Here is a 25429-nt window from a genome sequence, read left to right as displayed (position 1 = left end):
GCCTGCTTTCATATTTCATCTTCTCCCTCCTAATGATTCTTTTAGTTGCTCTCTGTGGGTTTTAAAAAGCTTCCCAATCCTCTGTCTTCTCACTAATGTTTACTTTGTTGTATGCCCTCACTTTTGCTTTTACATTAGCTTTGACTTCCCATGTCAGCCACAGTTGTACTATTTTATCATCTGAATATTTCTTTGTTTTTGGAATACATCTATCCTGCGCCTTCCTTATTTTTCCCAGAAACTCATGCCATTGCTGCTCTGCTGTCATCCCCCACAGCATCTCTTTCCAATATACTTTGGCGTACTCCTCTCACGTACCACTGTAATTTCCTTTACTCCACTGAAATACTGCTACCAGGACTATCATAACATTTCTCTTTTGACACACCCTTTCTATTTTCGATTGTAATCTGTGGTCCACGTCTCAGCTACTATTGGGAGGCATGTATATAACTGCCATCAGGATCCTTTTACCGTTGCAGTTTCTTAACTCAACCGACAAGAATTCAATATCTTCCAAACCTATGTCACATTTTTTTAATGATTTGATGCCATTCTTTGCTAACAGAGCAATGCCACCCCCTCTGCCTACCTTTCTATTCCTCCGACATAATGTGTAACCTTGGACATTCAGCTCCCAACTACAACCATCATTGATAAACCAGAATTGATTATGGAGCTTCAAGTAAAAGAACCCTAAGGGGCAAGTGATCATAATATGATCGAATTCACCCTGAAATTTGAGAAGGAGAAGTTATAGTCAGATGTATCAATAAAGGGAAATACAAAGGCATGAGAAAGCAGGTGGCCAGAATTGATTGGAAAAGAACACTATCAGGGATGTCAGCAGAGCAGCAATGGCTGGAATTTCCAGAAACAATTCGGAAGGCACAGGATATATATATATACACACACACATATATATATACATTCCAAAGAGGAAGACGTTTTCTGAAGGAAGGATGTTACAACCATGGCTAACAAGAGAAGTCAAAACCAACATAAAAGCCAAAGACAGAACATATAACAGAGCAAAACTTAGAGGGAAGTTAGAGGATTTGGAAGCTTTCAAAGACCAACGTAAAGCAACTAAAAAGTCATTAAGAAGGTAAAGATGGAATACAAAAGTAAGCTAGCCAGTAATATTAAGGGGGAATGTCGACTCAGACCATGAGAGGCCTGCGTCGGGCATTTTCATGCCTTACAAGGCGCAGATTGGAAGTCTGTGTGGGGCGCCACTCCTTGTACAGACTAGAGCAATGTGTGATTAAGTGCCTTGCTCAAGGGCACAAACATGCTGCCACAGCTGAGGCTCGAACTAGCAACCTTGAGATCACTAGACCAACACCTTAACCACTTGGCCATATGCCCAACATATAATAATAATTAATAATTAAGTAATATTAAAGAGGCTACCAAAAGTTTCTTCAGACACATAAAGTGTAAAAGAGAGGCGAGAATGGATCTCAGACTGCTGGAAAATGATGCTGGAAAGATAGTAATGGGGAATGAAGAAATGGCAGACAAAGTGAATAAGCATTTTGCATCAGTCTTCACTATGAAGACATGAGCAGTATGGTGGAAGTTCCAGGTGTCAGGGGTCATGGAGTGTGTGAAATTACTATTACTAGAGAGAAGGTGCTTGGGAAACTGAAAGGTTTGAAGGTAGGTAAGTTACTTGGACCAGATGGTGTACACCCCTGGTTTCTGAAGGAAGTGACTTAAGAGATCATGAAGGCATTAGTAATGATCTTTCAAGAACCACTAGATGCTGGAATGGTTCCAGAATACTGGAAAATTGCAAATATCACTCCACACTTCACAAAGGAAGAGAGATAGAAGAGGGGAAACTATAGGCCAGTTAGTCTGACCTCAGTGGTTGGGAAGATGTTGGAGTCGATTACAATGGATGAGCTCTCAAGGTATTTGAAGGTACATGATAAAACAGGACAAAGTCAGCATGTGCCTCAAGCAAAAATCTTTCATGACAAATCTGCTTAAATTTTTTGAAGAAATAACAAGCAGGATCAACAAAGAACAATCTGTTGATGTGTATTTGGATTTTCAGAAGGCTTTTGACCAGGTGCCACATGTGAAGCTGCTTAACAAGCTACGAGCCTATGGTAGAACAGGAAAGATTCTAGCATGGATAAAGCAGGGGCTGATTGTTAGGAGGCAAAGAGTGAGAATAAAGGGAGCCTCTTCTGGTTGGCTGTCGGTGACTAGTGGTGTTCCACAGGGGTCTGTGTTGGGACCGATTCTTTTTACGTTATATGTCAAAGGCTTGGATGATGGAATTGATGGCTTTGTTGCAAATTTTGTGGACAATATGAAGACAGATGGAGGGGAAGATAGTTTTAAGGTAGTAGAGAGGCTACAGAAAGACTTAGACAGAATCAGATAATGGGAAAAGAAGTGGCAGATGGAATACAGTGTCCAGAAATGTATGGTCATGTCCTTTGGTAGAAGAAATAAAAGAATTGAGAATTTTCTCAATAGAGAGAAAATACAAAAAACTGAGGTGCAAAGGGACTCGGGCGTCTTTGAGCAGAATTCCCTAAAGGTTAGTTTGTAGAGTGAATCTGTGGTAAGAAAAACAAATGTGATGTTAGCATTCATTTCAAGAGGTCTAGAACATAAATGCTATAATGTAACATTGAGACTTTACAAAGCACAGATGAGGCCTCGCTTGGAATATTGTGAGCCAGTTTGGGTTCCTTATCTTAGAAAGGATATGCTGAAACTGGAGAGGGTTCAAAGGAAACATATAAAACTTAAAAAACCTACAGCACAAAACAAGCCCTTCGGCCCACAAAGCTGTGCCGAACGATTGATGACGGCAATGCACCGTATGCCTTCTTAACCACAGAGTCAACCCGTGCAGCAGTTTTGAGTGTCCTATGGACTTGGACCCTAATATCCCTCTGATCCTGCATACTGCCAAGAGTCTTACCATTAACACTATATTCTGCCATCATATTTGACCTACCAAAATGAACCACCTCACACTTACCTGGGTTGAACTCCATCTGCCACTTCTCCCCTGAGTTTTGCATCCTGTCGATGTCCTGCTGTAACATCTGACAGCCCTCCACACTATCCACAACACCCCAATCTTTGTGTCATCAGAAAATTTACTAACCCATTCGTCCGCTTCCTCATCCAGGTCATTTATAAAAATCACAAAGAGCAGGTGTCCCAGAACAGATCCCTGAGGCACACCGCTGGTCACTGGCCTCCATGCAGAATATGACCCGTCTACAACCACTCTTTGCCTTCTGTGGGCAAGCCAGTTCTGGATCCACAAAGCAATGTCCCCTTGGATCCCATGCCTCCTTACTTTCTCAATAAGCCTGGCATGGAGTACTTTATCAAATGCCTTGCTAAAATCCATATACACTACATCTACTGCTCTACCTTCAGCAATGTGTTTAGACACATCCTCAAAAAACTCATTCAAGCTCGTAAAGCATGACCTGCCTTTGACAAAGCCATGTTGACTATTCCTAATCATATTATGCCTCTCCAAATGTTCATAAACCCTGCCTCTCAGGATCTTCTCCATCAATTTACTAACCACTAGTCTATAATTTCCAGGGCTATCCCTACTCCCTTTTTTGAATAAGGGAACAACATCCGCAACCCTCCAATCCTCCGGAACCTCTTCCGTCCTCATTGATGATGCAAAGATCATCGCCAGAGCCTCAGTAATCTCCTCCCTGGCTTCCCACAGTAGCCTGGTGTACATCCCGTCCGGTCCCAGTGACTTATCCAACTTGATGCTTTCCAAAATCTCCAGCACATCCTCTTTCTTAATATCTACATGCTCCAGTTTGGAGGTTCACAAACATGATTACAGGATTGAATGGCTTTTCTTATGAAGAACATTTGATGGCTATAGGGCTGTATTCACTAGAATTTAGAAGAATGAGGGTTCCTTATTGAAATGTACTGAATGGTGAAAGTCCTTGACAGATTGCATGTGGAGAGGATGCTTCCTACGGTGGGAGAATCTAAGACCAGAAGACACAGCCTCAGAATGGAGAGGCATCCTTTTAGAACAGAGGCAAGGTGGATTTTCCTTAGCCAGAGAGTGGTGAATCTGTGGAATTCTTTGGCAGCTGCGGAGGCCAAATCTTCACGTATATTTAAGGCAGGGATTGATAGGTTCTTAATTGGTCAGGGCATGAAGGGATACAGGGAGAAGGCAGGAGATTGGGGCTGAGAGGAAAATTGGATCAGCCATGATGTAATGGCAGAACATACTTGATAGGCCAAATGGCCTAATTATGCTCCTATATCGTATGTTTTTATGGAATTATGGAAAAAACAGGGTTCTCCTAAATTTATATACGACAGCCATATTTCCTTTTAAAAATGGTGGGTGGTGCAGGTACGATCCATTTTAGAACTATTAGTAACCCTAACCACATCAACACGCACAAAATGCTGGAGGAAATCAGCGGGCCAAGCAGCGTCTATGGAAAATAGCACAGTCGCTGTTTCGGGCCAAAATCTTTCGGCAAGACTGGAGAAAAATTGCTGAGGGTAGATTTAAAAGGTGGGAGGAGAGGAGGAGGTGGGATCTTCCCCAGTCCTGCCAAAGGGTTTCAGTCTTGGGGAACTTTAGTCATTCAAGTATCCAGGAACTTCAGCAGGGAATGAGCCATTTGCTATAGAGGGTGGAACAGCAGTAACTTAGTATGGCCTTTCCACGCCTAATAATCATTGTGCATTGTGTGGAAGTATAGTCTGTGTGTATACTTACATATTTAAAATACCACTTCAAAAATACTTTCTGCTCCTCAGTCTGCAACTTATTTCAATCCTAAAAAGGCTATAATTCAAAGAAAATATTTTACCTGCCATGCCAAAATCAAAAATCGCTAGATTTACTGTCATCAGTTCAGCAGGTTTTAGCTTATTCTTCTGTTTGATTGCCATATAAATCACATAACCATTTCCAAAAATTGATACAAATCCTTTGAAAAAGAATAAAAAAGAATTATGCTTAGTAACAAGAACATCACTGTTAAAAGGAAGATATTTTCTAATCTATCCAATGAATATACTTGAACAAACTGGGACATAATTTTGAAGCCACTTACCTGTTTTCCTTTAATTCATACCCCAAAATTTCCTACTCTGTGCTATTCTTCAAGTACAGTTTTGGGCATAAGGTGTGTACTCAATTGTAAGAGAGTAGTGACATCAGCTGATTGGTGTAATCTGACCCACAGCTGAATTCTATTTCGATATCACCATCCAACACAAAAAAGGTGTTGCTAATTTTAATTTATTGAGATACAGCGCTTCGAGCCATGCTGCCAAGCAATCCCCTGATTTAATCCAGGACTACCCACAGAACGATTTACAATGACCAATTAACCTACCAACCAGTACGTCTTGGATTGTGGGAGGAAACTGGAGCACCCGGAGGAAACCCACATGAACACAAGGGGAATGTACAAACTCCTTACAGGCAGTGGTGGAGCTAAGGAAAATGAAGATGACTAAAAAGAAAAGCAATAATAAACAGTATACAATGTTGTTGTTTTTGCAAGAACCTTTGGATGGAATGTCAGAAAATTCTTCTTAGAATTACATAGAAATGCCAAGTAAATGCATACACATCAGAAATGGGCTGTTGGGCCACAGCAGTCCATATGGATACGTCTCCTCCTCATGAGCTGTAGCCTTAAACCAGCTGGATGGGTCTGTTTCTAGGTTCCTTTATTTACCTCTACATCAAAAGCTAACTAACCTATTCTTCATTTTGGTTTTCCTCTACATTCATTACCAACTGCGCAGATAAGTTTGAGTCTCACCCGAATATCAGATAAACCAGTGGTCTCCAACCACTGGGCCGCAGACCGGTACCAGGCCTCAAAGCATGTGCTACCGGGCCACGAGGAAACGATATGAGTCAGCTGCATCTTTCCTCATTCCCTGTCACACACTTTTGAACATGATGATAGGGTTGCCAACTGTCCTGTATTTGCCGGGACATCCCGTATATTGGGCTAAGTTGGTTTGTCCCATACGGGACCGCCCTTTTCCCGTATTTCCCCCGCTAAGATAGTGCGTTCCTATGAAACTGTTCGTGCCGAAATGGTGTAAAGCAAAGAAGCTATTACCATTAATCTATATGGGAAAATATTTTGAGTGTTCCCAGACCCAAAAAATAACCTACCAAACCATACCAAATAACACTTAATACCTATAATAACTCTAACATGTAGTAAAAGTAGGAATGATATGATAAGTTCACAGCCTATGTAAAGTAGAAATAATGTATGTACAGTGCAGTTGGGAAGATTAAGGCAAAACCAATTTGTGGGAAAAAGATCGGCACGTACGCGCATGCGCACGTCACATATGTGCACGTCACGCATGCGCATACAAGTGCCCGCGCAAGGCTTCGTGGTCATAGTAGTCTTTCTCTGGGTAAACAAGTGTCCCGTCAACACACACAAAAAATGCTGGTGAACGCAGCAGGCCAGGCAGCATCTATAGGAAGAGGTACAGTTGACGTTTCGGGCCGGGACCCTTCGTCAGGATTTGAGAGCTACTTTTGTCCCTTATTTGGGAGTGAGAAAGTTGGCAACCCTAACTGTAAAAGACATGTTGAGGTGAATTTAACCCTACTTGAACACCACCACCCCCCCCCCCCGCCACCTGGTCGACCGGTCCGCAAGAATATTGTCAATATTAAACCAGTCAGCGGTGGAAAAAAGGTTGGGGACCACTAAGATAAACCACTATATTTCCTCACTTCCAAAGGTGTGGGTTTAAACTGCAATATTTTGATTCAGGGTAATAACCCAACCTACTAAGCATTATTTGCAGCATCATTACCCTCAATGAGGACCATGGACTTGCAATTAAAATGTCACTGCAAAGCTTAGAATGCAACTGAGAATATCGTAACTTTGAAGAGCAGGTTTCTAGAACAATGAAGCAACTGGAGATATCAGAGTATCTTCAACACAACGTCGTGGGCAAAGAACCTGTACTATGCTGTATTGTTCTTTAGTGTTCTTTAGGCTGGAAGGGTTAGGTTGATGTTAGATTAAGTTAAAGGCTGGCACAACACTGTGGGCCAAAGGACCTGTACTGTGCTGCAATGTTCTATGTTCTTTGTTAGCACCACAACTCAGGGGAAACATAGACACAGACCGCAAAGCTACAATTTGAATAGGGTCACCAAAATTCAATAAAACAAGCAAAGGTAAATGGTTTGCTCTTCCTTGTTTTAAATAATATTCACGATTTTAGTTACCTGTTAAATGTGTTTTTAAGAGAATGCATGACATAGAAACATAGAAGTGCTGTGCCAACCATGTAACCTACTCTAGAAGCTGCCTAGAATTTCCCTACCACATAACCCTCCATTTTTCTAAGCTCCATGTCTCTTATAAGACCCTGTTATATCCGCCACTGCCATTGTAGCTGGCAGTGCATTCCACGCACCCACCACTCACTGTGTGAAAAACGTACCTCTGACATCCCCCTTGTACCTACTTCCAAGCACCTTAAACCTATGCCCCCTCGTGTTAGCTATTTCAGCCCTGGGAAAAAGCTTCTGGCTATGCACACAATCAGTGCTTCTCATAATCTTATACACCTCTATCACGTATCAGGTCACCTCCCATCTATCACTCCAGGTAGAAAAGGCCAAGTTCACTCAACCTATTCTCATAAAGCATGCTCTCCATTCCAGGATTAAAGACACTGTCAGACTGTATTATCTTGTGGAATTACAGAATATGCAAGTTGATAAGCATGAAAATTTCAGACACCTCTAAGCAAATATACTAATGTTCTAATTCTCTTCCTGTGTGGGCACGTGGCCAAGTGGTTAAGGTATTCGACTAGTGATCTGAAGGGCGTGAGTTTGAGCCCCAGCTGAGGGAACGTGTTGTTTATGCCTTGAGCAAGGCACTTAATCACACATTGCTCTGCGACGACACTGGTGCCAAGCTGTATGGGTCCTAATGCCCTTCCCTTAGACAACATCGGTGTTGTGGAGAGGGGAGACTTGCAGCATGGGCAACTGCTGGTCTTCCATACAACCTTGCCCAGGCCTGCACCCTGGGGAGTGAAGACTTTCCAGGCACAGATCCATGGTCTCGCAAGACTAACGGATGCCTTTACTTAATTCTCTTCCTGTTATTTCCTATTATACACTACCTTCATTTGCAAGAGGAAAATTTGACAGTTAGTATGCATGATACTCACTGTAACTTAGTGAGAGAGATGGAAAGAAAGAAGGGTGTCCAGTGTGCGCTAGGTATGCAGTATTGACACAGGAGACTGTGGATGCTGGAATCTGCAGCAACAAACACCTGGAAGAACTCAGTGGGTCAAACAGCATCTGTGGGAGGAAAGGAACTGTCGATGTTCTGGGTCAAAATATGCAGTGTTGGTGGGAGAGACTGAGGGTCTTCAATTAAAGGTGCAAGTCCTGGGAACAGAGACGATTTGGTGCTCCAAAAAAGCTGCTTCAGTGCAAGAAGATTAATGCTTTGACACCAGCTTTCAAGGAACGTAAGCTTGATTTACAATGCCATCTGGACCATTAGTCTTAACCTTTCTTCAATTCTTTTCAATCCTTCAAACCACATAATTTCCATCATTCACACATTCAGCAATGATGCAAGTATCACTTCCATATTTCATGTCCACATACATACTGGAAACCATTCAACCATAGCGGGCATATCATGCATACTCGCTGCCAGTGACTCTTACTTACAGGTAACGGTGGTAGATAGTAAAGGCATCCATTAGTCTTGCGAGACCATGGATCTGCGTCTGGAAAGTCTTGGCCTGGGCAAGGTTGTATGGAAGACCAGCAGTTGCCTATGCTGCAAGTCTCCCCTCTCCACGACACCAATGCTGTCCAAGGGAGGGGCATTAGGACCCATACAGCTTGGCACCAGTGTCATCGCAGAGCAATGTGTGATTAAGTGCCTTGCTCAAGGACACAACATGTTCCCTCGGCTGGGGCTCGAACTCACGACCTTCAGGTCACTAGTCCAATGCCTTAACCACTTGGCCACGTGCCCACACAATGGTGGTAGATAACAGGAAGACAATAAGAACTTTTCAGCATATTTGCTCAATTTGATAGCACAGCCTGTAGTATGTGTTTAATTCAAAGTAAACCGGCATTAAAGGGGATTGCATTGCAATGTATTCCACTAATCTTTTGTGCACAGTGAGTGGAACAAAACCAACATTTTAGAAGCCAGAGGAGGGATATGTACCTGATTGCATTCATAATGACCATTTACTATAATTGACAGATTAAGAAATTTCACCTGATGCATGAGTAAATTAAAATTAAGAAGGTTAATTAATGATCAAGAAGTCCAACAGGTGTGACAGCACAGTAAGGAGAAATGCTGAAATCCTCTAATAATGCTGAGCCATCACATATATACCCTAATTAGAGTAGAAAATTACAGCATGAATTAATTTTTTTGGTCAGTTATCAAATAGAATTATTTTCTTGAGGTAATAATGGACTAATTCACTTAATAACCAATTTATAGATGCAATAAAAGAGACAGGATTAAAATTAGGGATACATTCAGAATGAGAGGGGAGGGTGTCACCCAGTTAAGAGAGAAACAAGCAGGGTCATGCACCTTTGGAATTCTCTACCCCAGGTGAGCTCATTGAAGGAAAACCTGGTAGACATTTAAAATAAAAGAGGTCGGGAGGTATAGGGAGACAGAATGGGGAAATGGTGTTGAAATCAAAATTGGACCATAATGAACAGCTGGAGGAACAGTCCAGTGGAGCTACTTCTTCCTAGTGCCAACAGCTTGGGTTCAGTCCTGATTTCCGGGGCTGGCTGTATGTACTTTACATCTTCTCACCACTCTCACTTGGTGCTTTGGCTTCATCCTTCTGTCCCAAAGACAAGTGGGTAGAAAAGTTAACAGCCCTAATGTATAGATGAGTGGCGTTATACTAGAGTTAATGGGAATGTGGGGAATAATCTGATGATAGGGAAAATTAGTGGAGGAGTAGGATTGCTCTGTGACTTGGCCTAGACCCAAAGCCTGGCATGCCCTCTTTTCATGTTCCAAGGAAACTCACCAGTTCCTGTGTTTCATGTTCAAATGGATTAATTTTGGGGCCAAATCCTGGCAAATTGAAAGGGAACTGCTTAAAATTTGATCATCTTATCAGATAGAAATACAAATGTTTGTAGATTTTCCTGAGTGATTATTCAGGTGCAAGGTATGAATCAAAGAAGTTTAAAGAGAATTGTGCATGTGAGTGATGTTTAAGGTTAAAAGGGACAAGTTAAAGAGAACAGATTACTAATCTTTGTACAGTATTCATAATAAGCGACACTGAACTGCACTGTTGGTCAGCCCTAAACAATCTATCACAGCAGAACTGCTGTAGGTCAAATTTGGGAATTATAGTGATAGAGGAGAGGTGTTAGTCCTTGTAGTCATACACCTCTTCCTCCCCCTCCCAATTCTTCTTTGCAGTATGAGGAAGGGCCATGACCATAAGATAGGCAAATTGCAGGGGGTGGACTGCAGAAGAAGGGAGATATTTTGGAAGGCACAGCAGCTCCAGACACCTAAACAATTGTTTTCAGCATTCTCAGTGGTGGTCTCCACTATCTTCCTTGAGGCTGCACTCCCATTAAAACGGCTCTGCTTTTCTCATTAACGGCCCTAGCTGATTTGAAAAATCCTGTGCAAAGGTAAGGACCGTTATCCCAAAACGTAATAGTGGCAATGGGTAAGTTTTTAAATTAATCCAAGATGACTACCTACTTGTTGAAGTGTAGTGTGTTTTCTCTCTTCACAAGAGGAGAGAGAGATGGTTAAGTTTTAAAAAGCACAACACGTATCTCTTTGGAAAAGGAGAGACAGTCAAATTTTTTTAAAAAGCGGATGAAATTCATGAGTTCATAAGCAGTGTACCTGGTGATGATGATGATAATAATAATAATAAAAAAGCAAAATGGCTGGCTACAAACGAAAGATAGACATGTTTGATTGCACAAGAGATAACTCAATATTGTATACTGAATGAATTAAGCAGTATTTTAAAACAAATGAAACAGCCAATGAAAAGCAAGTGCCACTTTTGTTGAGTGCATTGGGTGGAGAAGCATAAAGTTTGCTGAGAAGTTTGATTGCTCCAACCAAACCAGCCAAAATGAGCTTTGCTGATATCATGAAAGAAATGCAGGAACATTGAGAACCAAAATCATTGTTGATTGCAAAATGCTTTAGGTTTTGTAAACGGAATCATAAGGAAGGGGAGTCTATTTCAGCGTAAATGGCTGAGCTGAAGAGACTCTGTGAGCATTGTCAGTTCAGTGATGGACTCAATAATACACTGAATGATCATCTAGTTGTGGAATCTTACAAGAAAGCATTCAAAAACAGTTCCTAACTGAAGCACAACTCATACTTAAAAAGCAGTTGAAATCACTGTGTCAATGGAAACAACAGACAGAGAGACTGGAATGAAATTGAGTGTAAACAAAATTGCAATATCTAAACAGGAACATGCCTGGCCAAATAACTGTGGTACGTTGTGGCAGGGGCACACATACAGCAGCCCAATGCAGATTTAAAGGTGAAACCTGCAGAAAATGCAAGCAAAGTCGGACAATACAAAGAGCATGTTGACAAACAAAAATAAATGGACTGCACAGGGAAGAGAAAAAGATAAAAAGTCAAGGTGCAATTTCAAAATGAACACTAATCTGCAAGATGTTGATGAAAAACCTGACAATGATGAGAGTGACACAGGAGTGGGTAGCCTTGAGATTTATGATCTGAAACCTAAGAATAGACAAGCAATATGGCTTACACCAGAAGTGAATGGCAAATTAACTAAAATGGAATTAGACCAGGGGTGTCAAACTCATTTTAGGTCACGGGCCAGACTGGGCAAAATGCGACTTCATGTGGGCCGGATCAGTTGTGCATGCGCAAACGCATGCACGCGTGCTCCCACAACTTTCATTGCCTTCGTTTTTTCAACCTGCTCTCATATGTCTCAGTCTCTGCTATAACTACAAAGTGTTTCACTTTACAAATTTCGTTTCTTATGAAGAAGATTGCCTAGCAAGCATTATTTTTATGATTGGTATTAACTTACAGTCGTAGGCTACAAGAAAGTTGTGATGAGCAAGAGAAAAACGATGCTATTTTGGCTAAGATTGTTTTGGGAGCCACACCCTTTCCATTAATAAACCATTTGAGATCGAACATTAGCAGACACAAATGTAGACCTAATGGAACAAATTGTAAATGTAGGCTACACAACTGCACCTAATTTTTATTAGCCTGCTTCCAGCAATCAAACTCAGACAAGGAACACAGTTAGCCTCTAATTTTTATTGAAGTGATCACATTTACAATAATAGTCAGAAAATAAATGAATCACAATACTATGACACTCAATATTTCATAATGCATTTTGCTTACATGTTGCAGTGCATTGAACAGTGTCACTCATTTTTCACTTGCTGCTTCCAGACACCTGACATCTCTTGGCTTTAACCAGCCTGTCAACATCAGGGACCAGTTTCTGGGCAGTTGTGATTTTCATAATGTCATCTAGATGTCTGTGTGTCAGTTTGGATTTGTTAATGTTCATTATGGAGAATGCCTGCTCACAGAGATATGTTGTCCCGAACTTGCAAAGGATCTTTGAGGCAAAGTCTGTCATCTTGGGGTACATCAGTCCCAGGTATTGATAGAATGAGTCCAGACTCACAGTCTCAAATTTATATTTCAAAGCCGAGTTACACTGAATTTCAATTAGTTCCATTTGGAGTTCCTCCAGCACATCTGACGCTGCGTTGACAGCAAACGGCGAGCAAAATAGTGAGAATTCCTTCTCGAGCTGAGTGAAGACTTGGAAATGATTCTGAAACTCACTTTTCAGCCGTGATATTTTGTCCTTGTACCTGTCCATGTTGTCATTATTCCCATGAGCGACACACACAGACTGCAAAGAGGGGAAATGAGCTGGGTTGCTCCCAGATAGTTGCATCTCCCACAGGCCTAATTTAATTTGAAAGGCATGAATGCTGTTGCAGTATTCCATAACAAGTTTGTTGCATCCTTGTATGTTAACATTAAGCACATTTAAGTGCTCTGTTATATCCACGAAAAATGCAAGATCATGAAGCTAGTCTGGGTCATCCAACTCTGCCACTGGCTTCCCTTTCTCATTCATGAATAGTCCAATTTCTGCACGAAATTGAAAAAAACTTTTGAGCACAACCCCTCTGCTCAACCAGCAGATTTCAGTGTGGTAGGATAGGCCGTGTCCAATATTACTTTCGGACAAAAGAGTGTCAAATTACCGATGGTTGAGACCCTTGGCTCTAATAAAATTATCCGTTTTGATTACTACATCCATGACATTGTCCATTTTCAGGCTCCTGCTACATAACGCCTCTTGTTGTATAATACAATGAAAATTCCAGAATTCCTGCTGTGGATTCTCTGTCTGAACTTTCTCTCTGGGTTTCGCAACAACACCTGCCTTTTTCCTGACCATGGACAGTGCACCATCTGTTGCCACGCTGACAGAGTGACTCCAGTCAACCCCCAGTCTGTCCAAGGCCTCGACGAGGCTGGAGAAAATGTCATTTGCCATTGTGGTGTTTGTCATGGGCACCATCTCCACAAACTCCTCGGTGACGGTCAAAGATGCATCAACACCATGGATAAATATTCCCAATTGAGCTACATCAGTCACGTCGGTACTCTCATCAATTGCAATAGAGAAGGCAATAAATAACTTTGTCTTTTAGTTGACTGTTCAAATCTCCTGCAAGGTCCCCGATTCTCTCTGCAACAGTATTTCTTGACAAGCTGGTATTACCAAAAGCCTGTCTCTTCTCAGGGCACACCAGCTCAGCCGCCGTCAGCACGCATGCTTTGATGAATTCCTCCTCTGAGTATGGCTTCGACACAGCAGCAATAATATAGCTGGCCTTGACAGCTCCATCATGAGTCTCTCGACTTTTGGTGAACACTGATTGCTGTTTTTTCAGAGCTGCTTCAAGCTCATTTACCTTTTGCGTTCTGAGTCATCCTGCGTACTTGGCATATTTTTCTCCGTATGACGTCTCATAGTGTCGTTTGATATCGTACTCTTTTGCCACAGTCACTTGCTGTGAGCATATCAGACACACAGCTTTGCCGTTGACCTCCCAGAAGAAAAAAACGATCTTTTCAATTATCGTTGAATATCCGACCTTCGATGTCAACTTTTCTTTTCTTGAAGCACAGCGACGAACAGTCTCAGCCTTGCTACAGGTGTTACTTACCTGAGTACTCTGCGTGATTATACTGACGACGTAAGTGGGGCCCTAGTGGTCTTCAGTGCAGGGTGGTAGGTGCTTACACACAGCGGGTGGTTAACTGCCGCCTATTGTTTTCTAAGTACACACAACAAGCTGCTGGAGCAGCAGGCAGCACAGACAGCGGCGGGAGAGAGAGAGGCTGCCGTACAGATACATAATATATGGTCGTGAATATACTTTTTTTTCCCCAAATCATCCCGCGGTCTGGTTTGGACCCCCTTCGCGGGCCGAATGCGGCCCGTGGGCCAGTAGTTTGACACCTCTGAATTAGACACTGGCTTGGCTGTTTCAGTCATTCCATAAAATGAGTTTTAAGGGCATTTCAAAGATACTGAACTGAAGGCTGAAGATATCCAACTAAGAACTTATACTGGAGAAAAGATAATTCCTGTGGTAACAACATTCATTACCATGAAATACAACAACCAACAAACCACACTGGGATTGTATGTGGTAAATCAAGGAGGGCCAACACTGTGGGTCATGAGTGGCTGAGACAACTACCATGTGATTGAAGATACATCCACCATTTGTATGCCATATACCCTGCAATAGAATCAACTGAAAGCAAATTAAGAAAGGTACTGGATGATGCTGCAGCAGTGTTCATGGATGGAATTCGAAAACTCAAATATATGAAAGGTAAAATAGTGTTAAATGAAAATACCACACCCAAGTTTTACAAAGCCCATCTGGTTCCTTATACCATCGAGTGATAACGTAGTCAGTGAGTTAGACTGCCTGGGGGCTAAAGGAATTGTTTTCAAGGTTGAGTGGAGTCCATGGGCAACACCAGTGGTCCCAGCAGCCAAAACAAATGGGTCTGTCAGGATCTTTGGTGAATTTAAGGTCACTATCAACCCAGACTGAAAGTAGGTCAATGCCATCTGCCCAAGATAGAAGATACCTTTGCAAACACTTCTGGAGGAAAATACTTCAGTGAAGTGGACTTAGCTAAGGCCTACCTACAGATAGAAATAGATGAAGTATCCAAAGTGTTTCTCACCATAAACACTCACAAAGGGCTTTATCACTATAATAGGCTTACTGTTGGAATATAACCTGCACTCGCACTCTGGCAGAAAGCTAAGGCTCCCCAGGCACTCAGTGTTACCTGGATGACATCATTGTTACCGCTGAAGATGACAACAAAATCTCAAGGCAGTGTTAAAATGATCAGATGATTATGAAGAAACTAAGCATCACCTACTGTCGTCACAACATTAACACACAAAGATTACACGTGTGCTGAGAAAATTCAAGCAGTGTTGGATGCCACAAGGTCAACGGAAGTGCCACAATTGTGGTCCTTTTTAGGATTTGTCAATTACTATAACAGGTTCTTGCCAGACCTGGCTATTGTGCTCCTCCCCGTGAACTCATTGCTGCAAATCGGGAAGAAATGTCAATGGACAAAGCAGTGTGAAATAACTTTCCAAAAGGTAAAGGAAATTGTGACATCAGACACTATATTCACACATCATGATCCATGTCATACAGTGAAACTTCACAATTTCACCTCACTCTATGGTATAGGTGCAGTGATGCACATGTCTTGAGTGATAGAAATAAATGACCCATAGCCTTTGCATTATGTTCCTTTACCACTGCAGAGAAAAATTACACAGATTGACAGAGAGGCCTTGAGTCTGTTTGGGCTGTAAAATGTTTCAACCAGTACTTGTACGGGAGAGAATTTACCCTCATTACTGATCATCAACCACTAGTGTCCATTTTCAATCAACTGAAAGATGTTTCACTAACAAACGCAGAGATGGGCTCTGATTCTTGGAAGACACAATTATAAGACTGAATTCAAGATCATTAAAATGATGATGGGTTGTCCCATTTATCCTTGGAAAATGAAACACCTGAAAAATTTACAAAAGAGGACACTCCTCTTGATGTATTCTCCCTAAAACAAATCAAAACTCTCCCTATTACGGCAGAGATGATCCAGAGGGAAATGAGAAAAGACCCCACACTGTCTCAAAAAGGCTGGAATGTGCAGGAAAAACTCCAGTACCCCTATATTTATGAGATCAGGAAGAACTTGCCCTTGATGGAGATTGCCTTATGTGGAGATAGAGAGTTGATATACCATCCTAACTGAGAGCTAAAGTGTTGGAAAAGCTACATTCCGGTCCTCTAGGTCAAAATGAAAGCATTGGCTCAAAGCTTTGTCTGGTGCTCAGATTGAGTAGCTTACCATGTATTGGTCAGGATATCAAAATGTCTAGAAGAAAGGAGCCCAGAGCCGTCAGAACCAATTCCCGCAGTCCCAGAGTCAGCTCTTACTACTGAAAGGAGCTTTTTCTGATATTGTGAAAGTAATGCAATGCATGAACATTTAGAACTGAAACCACTGGTGATTGCAGAATGCTCAAAGGGGAGTCTACATCAGAGTGTATCGCTGAACTGAAGAAATTGTCTGAGCATTGTCAGTTCAGTAATGGGCTTAATGATGCACTGAGAAATCATTTAGTTTGTGAAATGTTGCAAGAAAGCATTCAAATATGGTTCCTAACTGAGGCACAACTCACATTTAAAAGAGCATATAAAATTTCTATATCAATGGAAACAGCAGAGATGCAATTGGGTTGAAGTCAGGAATGAAAGTGAACCAGAACAAAATTACAATGTCTAAACAGAAACTGGCTTGGCCAAACAACTTGTGCTACAGTTGTGGTAGGGGTTCACACACACAAGACCAAGTCAAGATTAATGGCAAAACTTGCAGAAAATACAAGAAAGTAGAACACATACAAATGGCATGTCAGGTAGAAAAAATAAATGGACCACACAGAATAAAGGAAAAGATAAAAAAAATCAAGTTGTGGTTTCAGAACAAGAACGAATCTGCATGCTGTTGATGAAAAACCTGATAATGACAAGAGTGACACAGAACTTAATAGCCCAGGGATTTACAATGCAAAACCTAACAACAGACAAGCAATATGGCTTACAACAGAAGTGAACAGCAAATTAATTAAACTGGAATTGGACACTGGTTCAACTCTTTCAGTTGTTCCATAAAATGAGTTTGAACAAAATTTCAAAGAGACTGAACTGAAGCCTGCAGATATTCAGCTAAGAACTTATACTGGAGGAAAGATCATTCCAGTGGGAACAACATTTGTAACAGTGAGATACAACAACCAACAAGCCACAGTGGTATGTGCTTAAAACAGGAAGGCCAGCATTGTGGTGTTGTGATTGATTAAATCCACCATTACCATTAAACATTCCCAGCACAGAGTCCACTGAAAGCAAATTAAGAAAGGTACTGCATGATGCCACAAGGATAGCATTGGGAAACTCAACGGTAAAACAATGAAAATGCCACATTCAAATGTTACAAAGCCCGTCCTGTTCCTTATACCATCTGTGATAAAGTAGCCAGTGAGCTAGTGAGGAGGATGGAGAAATTCTTTCCAAGGTTGAATGGAGCCCATGTGCAATGCCAGTGGTGCCAGTAGCCAAGAAAAATGAGTCTGTCAGGACCTGTGGCAATTTGAAGGACGCCATCAAACCAGTACTGAAAGTAAATCAAAACCCTCTCCCCAGGATAAAGGATACCTTAACCGAGCTTTCTGAAGGGAAACACTTCAGCAACATGGACTTAGCTGAGGCCTGCCTGCAGAAGGAGATAGAAGAAGAGACCCAAGTCTTTCTCACCTTAACCACTCACAAGGGGCTTTGTCACTATAATAGGCTTATTTCTGGAGTAGCATCTGCACCTACACTGTGGCAGAACGCTATAGACCAGGTGCTTCAAGGGTGCTCAGTGACCCAGTATTGCCTAGGTGACATCATTGTTATCAGTAAGGATGACCAGGAACATCTCCAAAATCTCTAGACTGTGTTAAAAAGGTTAGAAGATTGTAAGTTCGGACCACAACACAACAAGTGTTAATTTTATAAACCAAGCATCATTTACTGTGGTCACACCAACAAGTCATAAGGAGAAAAGTGTGCTAAGAAAATTTAAGCAGTGGTGGATGACCCAAGGCCAAATTCCAGCTATTGCTGCTTTGTCATCATCCCTGCCAGTGTTCTTTTCCAATCAATTCTGGCCAAATACTCTCTCATAGCTCTGAAATTCCCTTTGCTTCACTGTGATACTGATACATCTTCAATATGCTGGATGAACTCAGCAGGTCGGGCAGCATCAGTCAGAAACGATGAGTTGACATTTCGGGCCGGAACCCTTCGTCAGGACTGAAGAATGAAAGATGGGGAAGGATTCGAAGAATGCTTGTAGCGTCAGTTGATTGACCAGTAATTTGAAAGACAAAGGGGTGGGGGAGTGGAAGCATTGACGTCATAGCCCTGAAAACAATGGGTGGTAGAAGAAGGAGGCGGAATCATGAGGGAGTTGGGGGAGGGGGTGGAGTGAAATAGGGATAGAGGAAGGGAGGGGGAGGGAATTACCAGAAGTTGGAGAATTCTATGTTCATACCAAGGGGCTGGAGACTACCTAGACAGTATATGAGGTGTTGCTCCTCCAACCTGAGTTTAGCCTCATCATGGCAGTAGAGGTGGCCATGTATGGACATATCAGAATGGGAATGGGAAGCAGAGTTGAAGTGGATGGCTACCAGGAGATCCTGTCTGTTGTGGCAGACAGAGTGGAGGTGCTCGACGAAGCGGGCCCCAATCTGCGTCGGGTTTCACCGATGTAGAGGAAGCCGCACCGGATGCAATAGATGACCCCAACAGACTCACAAGTGAAGTGTTGCCTCACCTGGAAGGACTGTTTGGGGCCCTGAATGGTGGCAAGAGAGGAGGCTTAGGGACAGGTGTAGCACTTACGCTTACAGGGATAAGTGCCGGGTGGGAGATCAGTGGGGATGGACGTGTGGATAAGGGAGTCGCGGAGGGACTGATCCCTGCGGAAAGTGGAGAGGGAAAGATGTGCTTAGTGGTGGGGTCCTGTTGAAGGTGGCGGAAGTTGCGGAGGATAATGTGCTGGATCCGGAGGCTGGTGGGGTGGTAGGTAAGGACAAGGGGAACTCTGTCCCTGTTGTGGTTACGGGAGGATGGGGTGAGGGCCGAAGTGCGGGAAATGGAGGAGATGCGGGTGAGGGCATCATTGATGATGGTAGAAGGGAAACCACGATCCTTAAAGAAAGATTACATTTGAGATGTCCTGGAACGGAAAGCCTCATCCTCGGAGCAGATGCGGCGGAGATGGAGGAACTGGGAATAGGGAGTGGCATTTTTGCATGTGGCAGTGTGGGAACAGGTATAGTCGAGGTAGTTATGAGAGTCAGTGGGTTTGTAGAAGATGTCAGTGGACAGTCTATCTCCAGAGATGGAGACCGAGACATCGAGAAAGGGGAGAGAAGTGTCTGAGATAGAGTAAGTGAATTTGAGGTCTGGGTGGAAGTTTGAGGTAAAGTCGATGAAATTGAAGCAGCACCAATGTAGTCGTCAATGTACCAAAGGAAAAGTTGGGGAGCAGTACCAGAATAGGTTTGGAGTACAGACTGTTCCACATAACCAACGAAGAGGCAGACATAGCTAGGGCCCATGCGAGTTCCCATAGCTGCACCTTTAGTCTGAATAAAGTGGGAAGGGCCAAAAGAGAAGTTATTAAGTGTGAGAACCAGTTCCGCCAACCGGAGGAGGGTAGTGGTGGTGGGGAACTGGTGAGGTCTATTATCCAGGAAGTAGCGGAGGGCTTTGAGGCCTTCTTGATGGGGAATGGAGGTATCAATCCAGCCCTCAAATTCACTTACTCTATCCTGGACACTCCTCTCCCCCTTCTCGATGTCTCGGTCTCCATCTCTGGAGACAGATTGTCCACTGACATCATCTACAAGCCCACTGACTCTCATAACTACCTCGACTATACCTCTTCCCACCCCGCCACATGCAAAAATGCCATTCCCTATTCCCAGTTCCTCCGTCTCCGCCGCATCTGCTCCAAGGATGAGGCTTTCCATTCCATGACATCTCAAATGTCGTCTTTCTTTAAGGATTGTGGTTTCCCTTCTACCGTCATCAATGATGCCCTCACCCGCATCTCCTCCATTTCCCACACTTCGGCCCTCACCTCATCCTCCCGTAACCACAACAGGGACAGAGCTCCCCTTGTCCTTACCTACCACCCCACCAGCCTCCGGATCCAGCACATTATCCTCTGCAACTTCCGCCACCTTCAACAGGACCCCACCACTAAGCACATCTTTCCCTCTTCACCCCTCTCCGCTTTCCGAAGGGATCAGTCCCTCCGCGACTCCCTTATCCACATGTCCATCCCCACTGATCTCCCACCCGGCACTTATCCCTGTAAGCATAAGTGCTACACTTGTCCCTACATCTCATCTCTTGCAACCATTCAGGGCCCCAAACAGTCCTTCCAGGTGAGACAAAACTTCACTTGTGAGTCTGTTGGGGTCATCTATTGCATCCAGTGCGGCTTCCCCTACATCGGTGAAACCCGACGCAGATTGGGGCCCGCTTCGTCGAGCACCTCCGCTCCGTCCGCCAAAACAGACAGGATCTCCCAGTAGCCACCCACTTCAACTCTGCTTCCCATTCCCATTCAGATATGTCCATACATGGCCTCCTCTACTGCCATGATGAGGCTAAACTCAGGTTGGAGGAGCAACACCTCAAATACTGTCTAGGTAGTCTCCAGCCCCTTGGTATGAACATAGAATTCTCCAACTTCCGATAATTCCCTCCCCCTCCCTTCCTCTATCCCTATTTCACTCTACCCCCTCCCCCAGCTCCCTCATGGTTCCATCTCCTTCTTCTACCACCCATTGTTTTCAGGGCTATGATGTCAATGCCTCCCCTCCCCCACCCCTTTGTCTTTCAAATTACTGGTCTATCGACTGACGCTACAAGCATTCTTCAAATCCTTCCCCATCTTTCATTCTTCAGTCCTGACGAAGGGTTCCGGCCCAAAACGTCGACTCATCGTTTCTGATTGATGCTGCCCGACCTGCTGAGTTCATCCAGCGTACTGATAGTGTTGCTTTGATCTTTTACAGCATCTGCAGATTATTTTGTGTATACTGATACATCTGACTTTAGCTTCTCTTTCTCAGATTTCAGGGTGAATTCAATCATATTATGATCTCTTGGCCTGAAGGAACCAGTGATTTTCCCACCTGATTTTCCCAATCTACCTGCAAATTGAAGGCCTCATGACTATCATAACACTGCTCTTTTGGCACGCATTTTCTATTTCCCACTGTAATTTGTAGACAACATCCTTACTACTGTTGCAGTTCTTTAGCTCTATCTACAATGATCCAACACCTTCCAACTCTATGTCACCTCTTTCTAATGAACTGATTTAAATTTTTACTAACAGAGCAACGCCGACCCCTCTGCCTTCCTGCCTTTCCTTTCGATACAAACTGTATCCTTGAGCATTAACCTCCCATCTATGATCTTCTTTCAGCCATGATTCAGTGATGCCTACAACATCATACCTGCCAATCTGCAACTGTGCTGCAAGTTCATCTACCTTATTCTGTATACTGCGCGCATTCAGATATAATACTTTCAGTCCTGTATTCAACCTTTTTGATATTGTCTGCCTTTTACATTGCAACTCATCCTGTTGATAGTAATTGTGCCCTATCAACAGCCTCTCCTCACTACATATTGCCTCTGTTTGTACACCAGCTACCTCATCTTCAGCACTATCACCTGCCTTCCCTATGATACTTCTTGCATATATATATACACGCAGCCAAGGACACTAGTCGCACCATGCTCAACCTTTTGCTTCCTAACTTTGTCTGATGACTTACCAACATCTGCCTCCACAACTTCTCCACTAACTGTGCTGGCACTCTGGTTCCCATCCCCCTGCAACTCTAGTTTAAATCACACCGTGCAGCATTAACAAAACTTACTGCTAGGATATTAGTCCCACCAGTCCCCCTTCAGTTCAGGTGCAAGCCAAACCTTTTGCACAGGCCCCATATTCCCTGGAAGAGAACCTAATGATCCAGAAATCTTATGCCCTTCTTCCTACGCCAATTCCTTGGCCACATATTAAACTGTATAATCTTCCTAATTCTGGCCTCATTAGCATGTGACATGGGTAGTGAGATTGCAACCCTGGAGGACCTGCCCTTTACCTTAGCTTCTAACTCCCTGAACTCCCTATGCCAAACCTTGTCACTCGTCCTACCCATGACATTGGACCACGACTTCAGACTGTTAACCTTCACATTTAAAAATGCTGAGGACTCGATCTGAGATATCCCAAACCCTGGCACCCGGGAGGCAACATACCTTCCAGGAATCTCATTCTCACCCTCAGAACCTCCTGTCTATTCCCCTAACTAACGAATCCCCAGCACCACTACGTGCCTCTTCTCCCCACTTCCCTTCTGAGTCACAGAGGCAGACTCAATGTCAGAGACTCAACTGCTGTCACTTTCCTCTGTTAGGTCATCCCCTCCAACTGTATCCAAAATGATATACCTGTTGTTGAGGGGGATGGCCACAGGGGTACTCTTCATTGGCACCTTAACTCCTTTCCCTTTCCTAACTATCACCCAGTTTCCTGTGTCCTTCACCTTAGGTCTAACTACCTCTATATGTCCTATCTATCACTCCCTCAGCCTCCCGAATGATCCAGCATTTATCCATTTCCAGGTCATACTGCTTAATGCAGCTGGATGCACTTCTCACAGTTGTAGTCAGTATTGACACTGAAGGTCTCCCTGCCTTCCCATGTCCTGCAAGAGGAGCATTCACCTATCCTGCCTGGCATCTCTACTTTCTTAGCTGAGCAGATATAAAGAAGGGAAAAAAAAACTTAACCTTGAGCTTTTCTTTTCCTTTGCTTTCACTAACTGAAGCCTCGAAGAGCTAAAGCCTCAAGATCACCATGCTGATTCTGTCCACTGAGACGATGGCCATTGCGCTTGCTCCTGCCTTCCTTTAATTTGCTCTTGCTAATCAATGGCAAACGTGAACTGGTCGCTGGTCAAAGCTCTTTATTGCTGTAGTGACCATCTACTCCCTTTTGTACTTAGGCAGTGGACCTAATTCCCCTCCTCTTAAAACTTCTAATGTGTGGATTGGCCACTGGTCAAAGCTCTTTATCACTGTAGAGACCCTTCTTTGGTGTTCATATAACTAATTACAGATTATCGATAAAAGTATGTGAATGGCATACATTATCACATCACCATGCACATCACTCAAAGTAAAAACGAGGTTGGATATGTTTATCCCAGTCTCCCTGTGTTTTTCTTTTGATTACAATCCATAGCATACAGGACCTTCAACCTCCCATCCTCCTTGGCCAATTCCAAGTAGTTATTTTTAAGCCAAGAATCTGTTGGCTTCTGAACATCTGTCATACACAAAGCATTAGCTACTGACTGTTAGTTAATGCAAAACAAGGTTGGTCGTCTTTAAAAGCAAGTGTAGACAGTGGGGCTATATCGGGCTGGAAGAGTTAGCATGTGACTTGCGCTGTTTTGATGGTCAGCTCTCATTACAACATGGTCAAAGAGTTTCCAGTCGTTCAGGGAAAGGTTTACTAATTTGGTGCTCACTGAGTTAATCCAATGTTGATTAATCCAAGCATGTAGGGGAAATGAGGGAATGATCCTTAATGAAAGAATTTCCTTAATTTGGAATTGATTTAATAAAAATCCTAGGTTAGGTAAAAGATATTTACAGAAGTCTAAAAAGGAGGGTGGTCTGGCATTGCCGAACGTCAGATTTTACTATTGGGCAATTAATATTCGATATTTAAAATTTTGGACATGGGACTTGGACATAATTTCAAGTCCACATTAGGTAAGTCTTGAATGTAAATCTGTATAAGGGTTTTCACCGGGTTCTATTTTAGGGACTTTGCTTCCCTTTGCTCTTTGTAAATTGCATAAACAAATGGATAATCCAATAGTTAAATATACTACATGAATATAGTTACAGTTTCGAAAATTTTTTGAGTTGAATCAATTTATTCTAGCAAGCCCTATTATATCTAATTTTTTTCAGCCCTCTAGTATGGATCAAGCCTATATGGTTTGGAAAACCAAAGGTATATTACAATTTTGTGATCTATTTTTGGATAATTGTTTCATGTCCTTTGAACAATTATCTAATAAATATAATTTGCCTAGATCCTATTTCTAATTAGATATTTACAAACTAGAAACTTCTTAAATACTGTTCTTCCTACCTTTCTGAATCTATATCCAACGGATATTTTGGAAAAAATTTTAGATTTAAATCCTTTTCAGAAAGGTGTAATAGCAACTATTTATAATATAATTATGAAAATACGTCCAGTCTTATCCAATAAGATTAAGAATGATTAGGAAAGGGAACTTAAGCTTACTTTATCTATTGAAAAATGGGAAAAAAATCTTCAATTAGTTAATTCTTCCTCTATATGTGCTAAACATGCGCTGATACAGTTTAAGGTAGTACATACGGCCCATATGTCTAAGGATAAATTAGCTCGTTATTACTCTCACATAAATCCTGTATGTGATAAATGTCACTCTGAGCATTTCGTTTTTTGAAAAACTACTGGAAAGACGTTTTTGATATTATTTCAACTGTTCTGAGTATTGATTTACAACCTCACCCTATTACTGCAATTTTTGGTTTACCAATGATAGAACCAAATAATTTAACCTCTTCAGCTCGTCGGATGATTGCATTTGTTACATTAATGGCTAGAAGATCCATTTTGCTGAATAGGAAAGAGATTAATCCTCCCACTACATTTCATTGGTTTTCTCAAACTATGTTGTGTTTAAATTTAGAAAAAATTAGAAGTGTCTTTTATGATCCTTCTATTAAATTCGAAAAGACTTAGAGGCCATTTATTCAACACTTCCATATGATGTAATTTGACCTTTTCCAAACCTATTCCATTACTTTCAAATATATGGAGAGAGGAGCGGAGTTAATGACACTAATGGTCCTATTTGATGTAACACAATAGCCCATGTCTTTTTCTTTTCTTTAGTTTAGTTGATTAGTATTGTTTAGATTAGTTTTCTTTTTGGGGTATTTTGTTTTTTTTTCTTTTCTTTTTTTCAT

The 25429-nt window shown here is 42.4% G+C and overlaps 1 protein-coding gene across 1 annotated transcript in view; it reads right to left on the bottom strand.

Moving 5' to 3' along the window:
- Positions 1–25429, bottom strand: part of opn5 (opsin 5) — a 68076-nt gene that overhangs the window by 15607 nt on the left and 27040 nt on the right. The window contains exon 3 of the mRNA XM_063070756.1: positions 4863–4982. Coding sequence (XP_062926826.1) covers positions 4863–4982 — 120 coding nt within the window. The remainder of the gene's footprint in view (positions 1–4862; positions 4983–25429) is intronic.

This window comes from Mobula hypostoma, chromosome 2 (assembly GCF_963921235.1).
Source record: "Mobula hypostoma chromosome 2, sMobHyp1.1, whole genome shotgun sequence".
Classification (NCBI taxonomy): Eukaryota; Metazoa; Chordata; class Chondrichthyes; order Myliobatiformes; family Myliobatidae; genus Mobula; species Mobula hypostoma.
The sequence above is the reverse complement of the archived record's forward strand: the minus strand, read 5'-3'. Positions and strand labels throughout refer to the sequence as shown.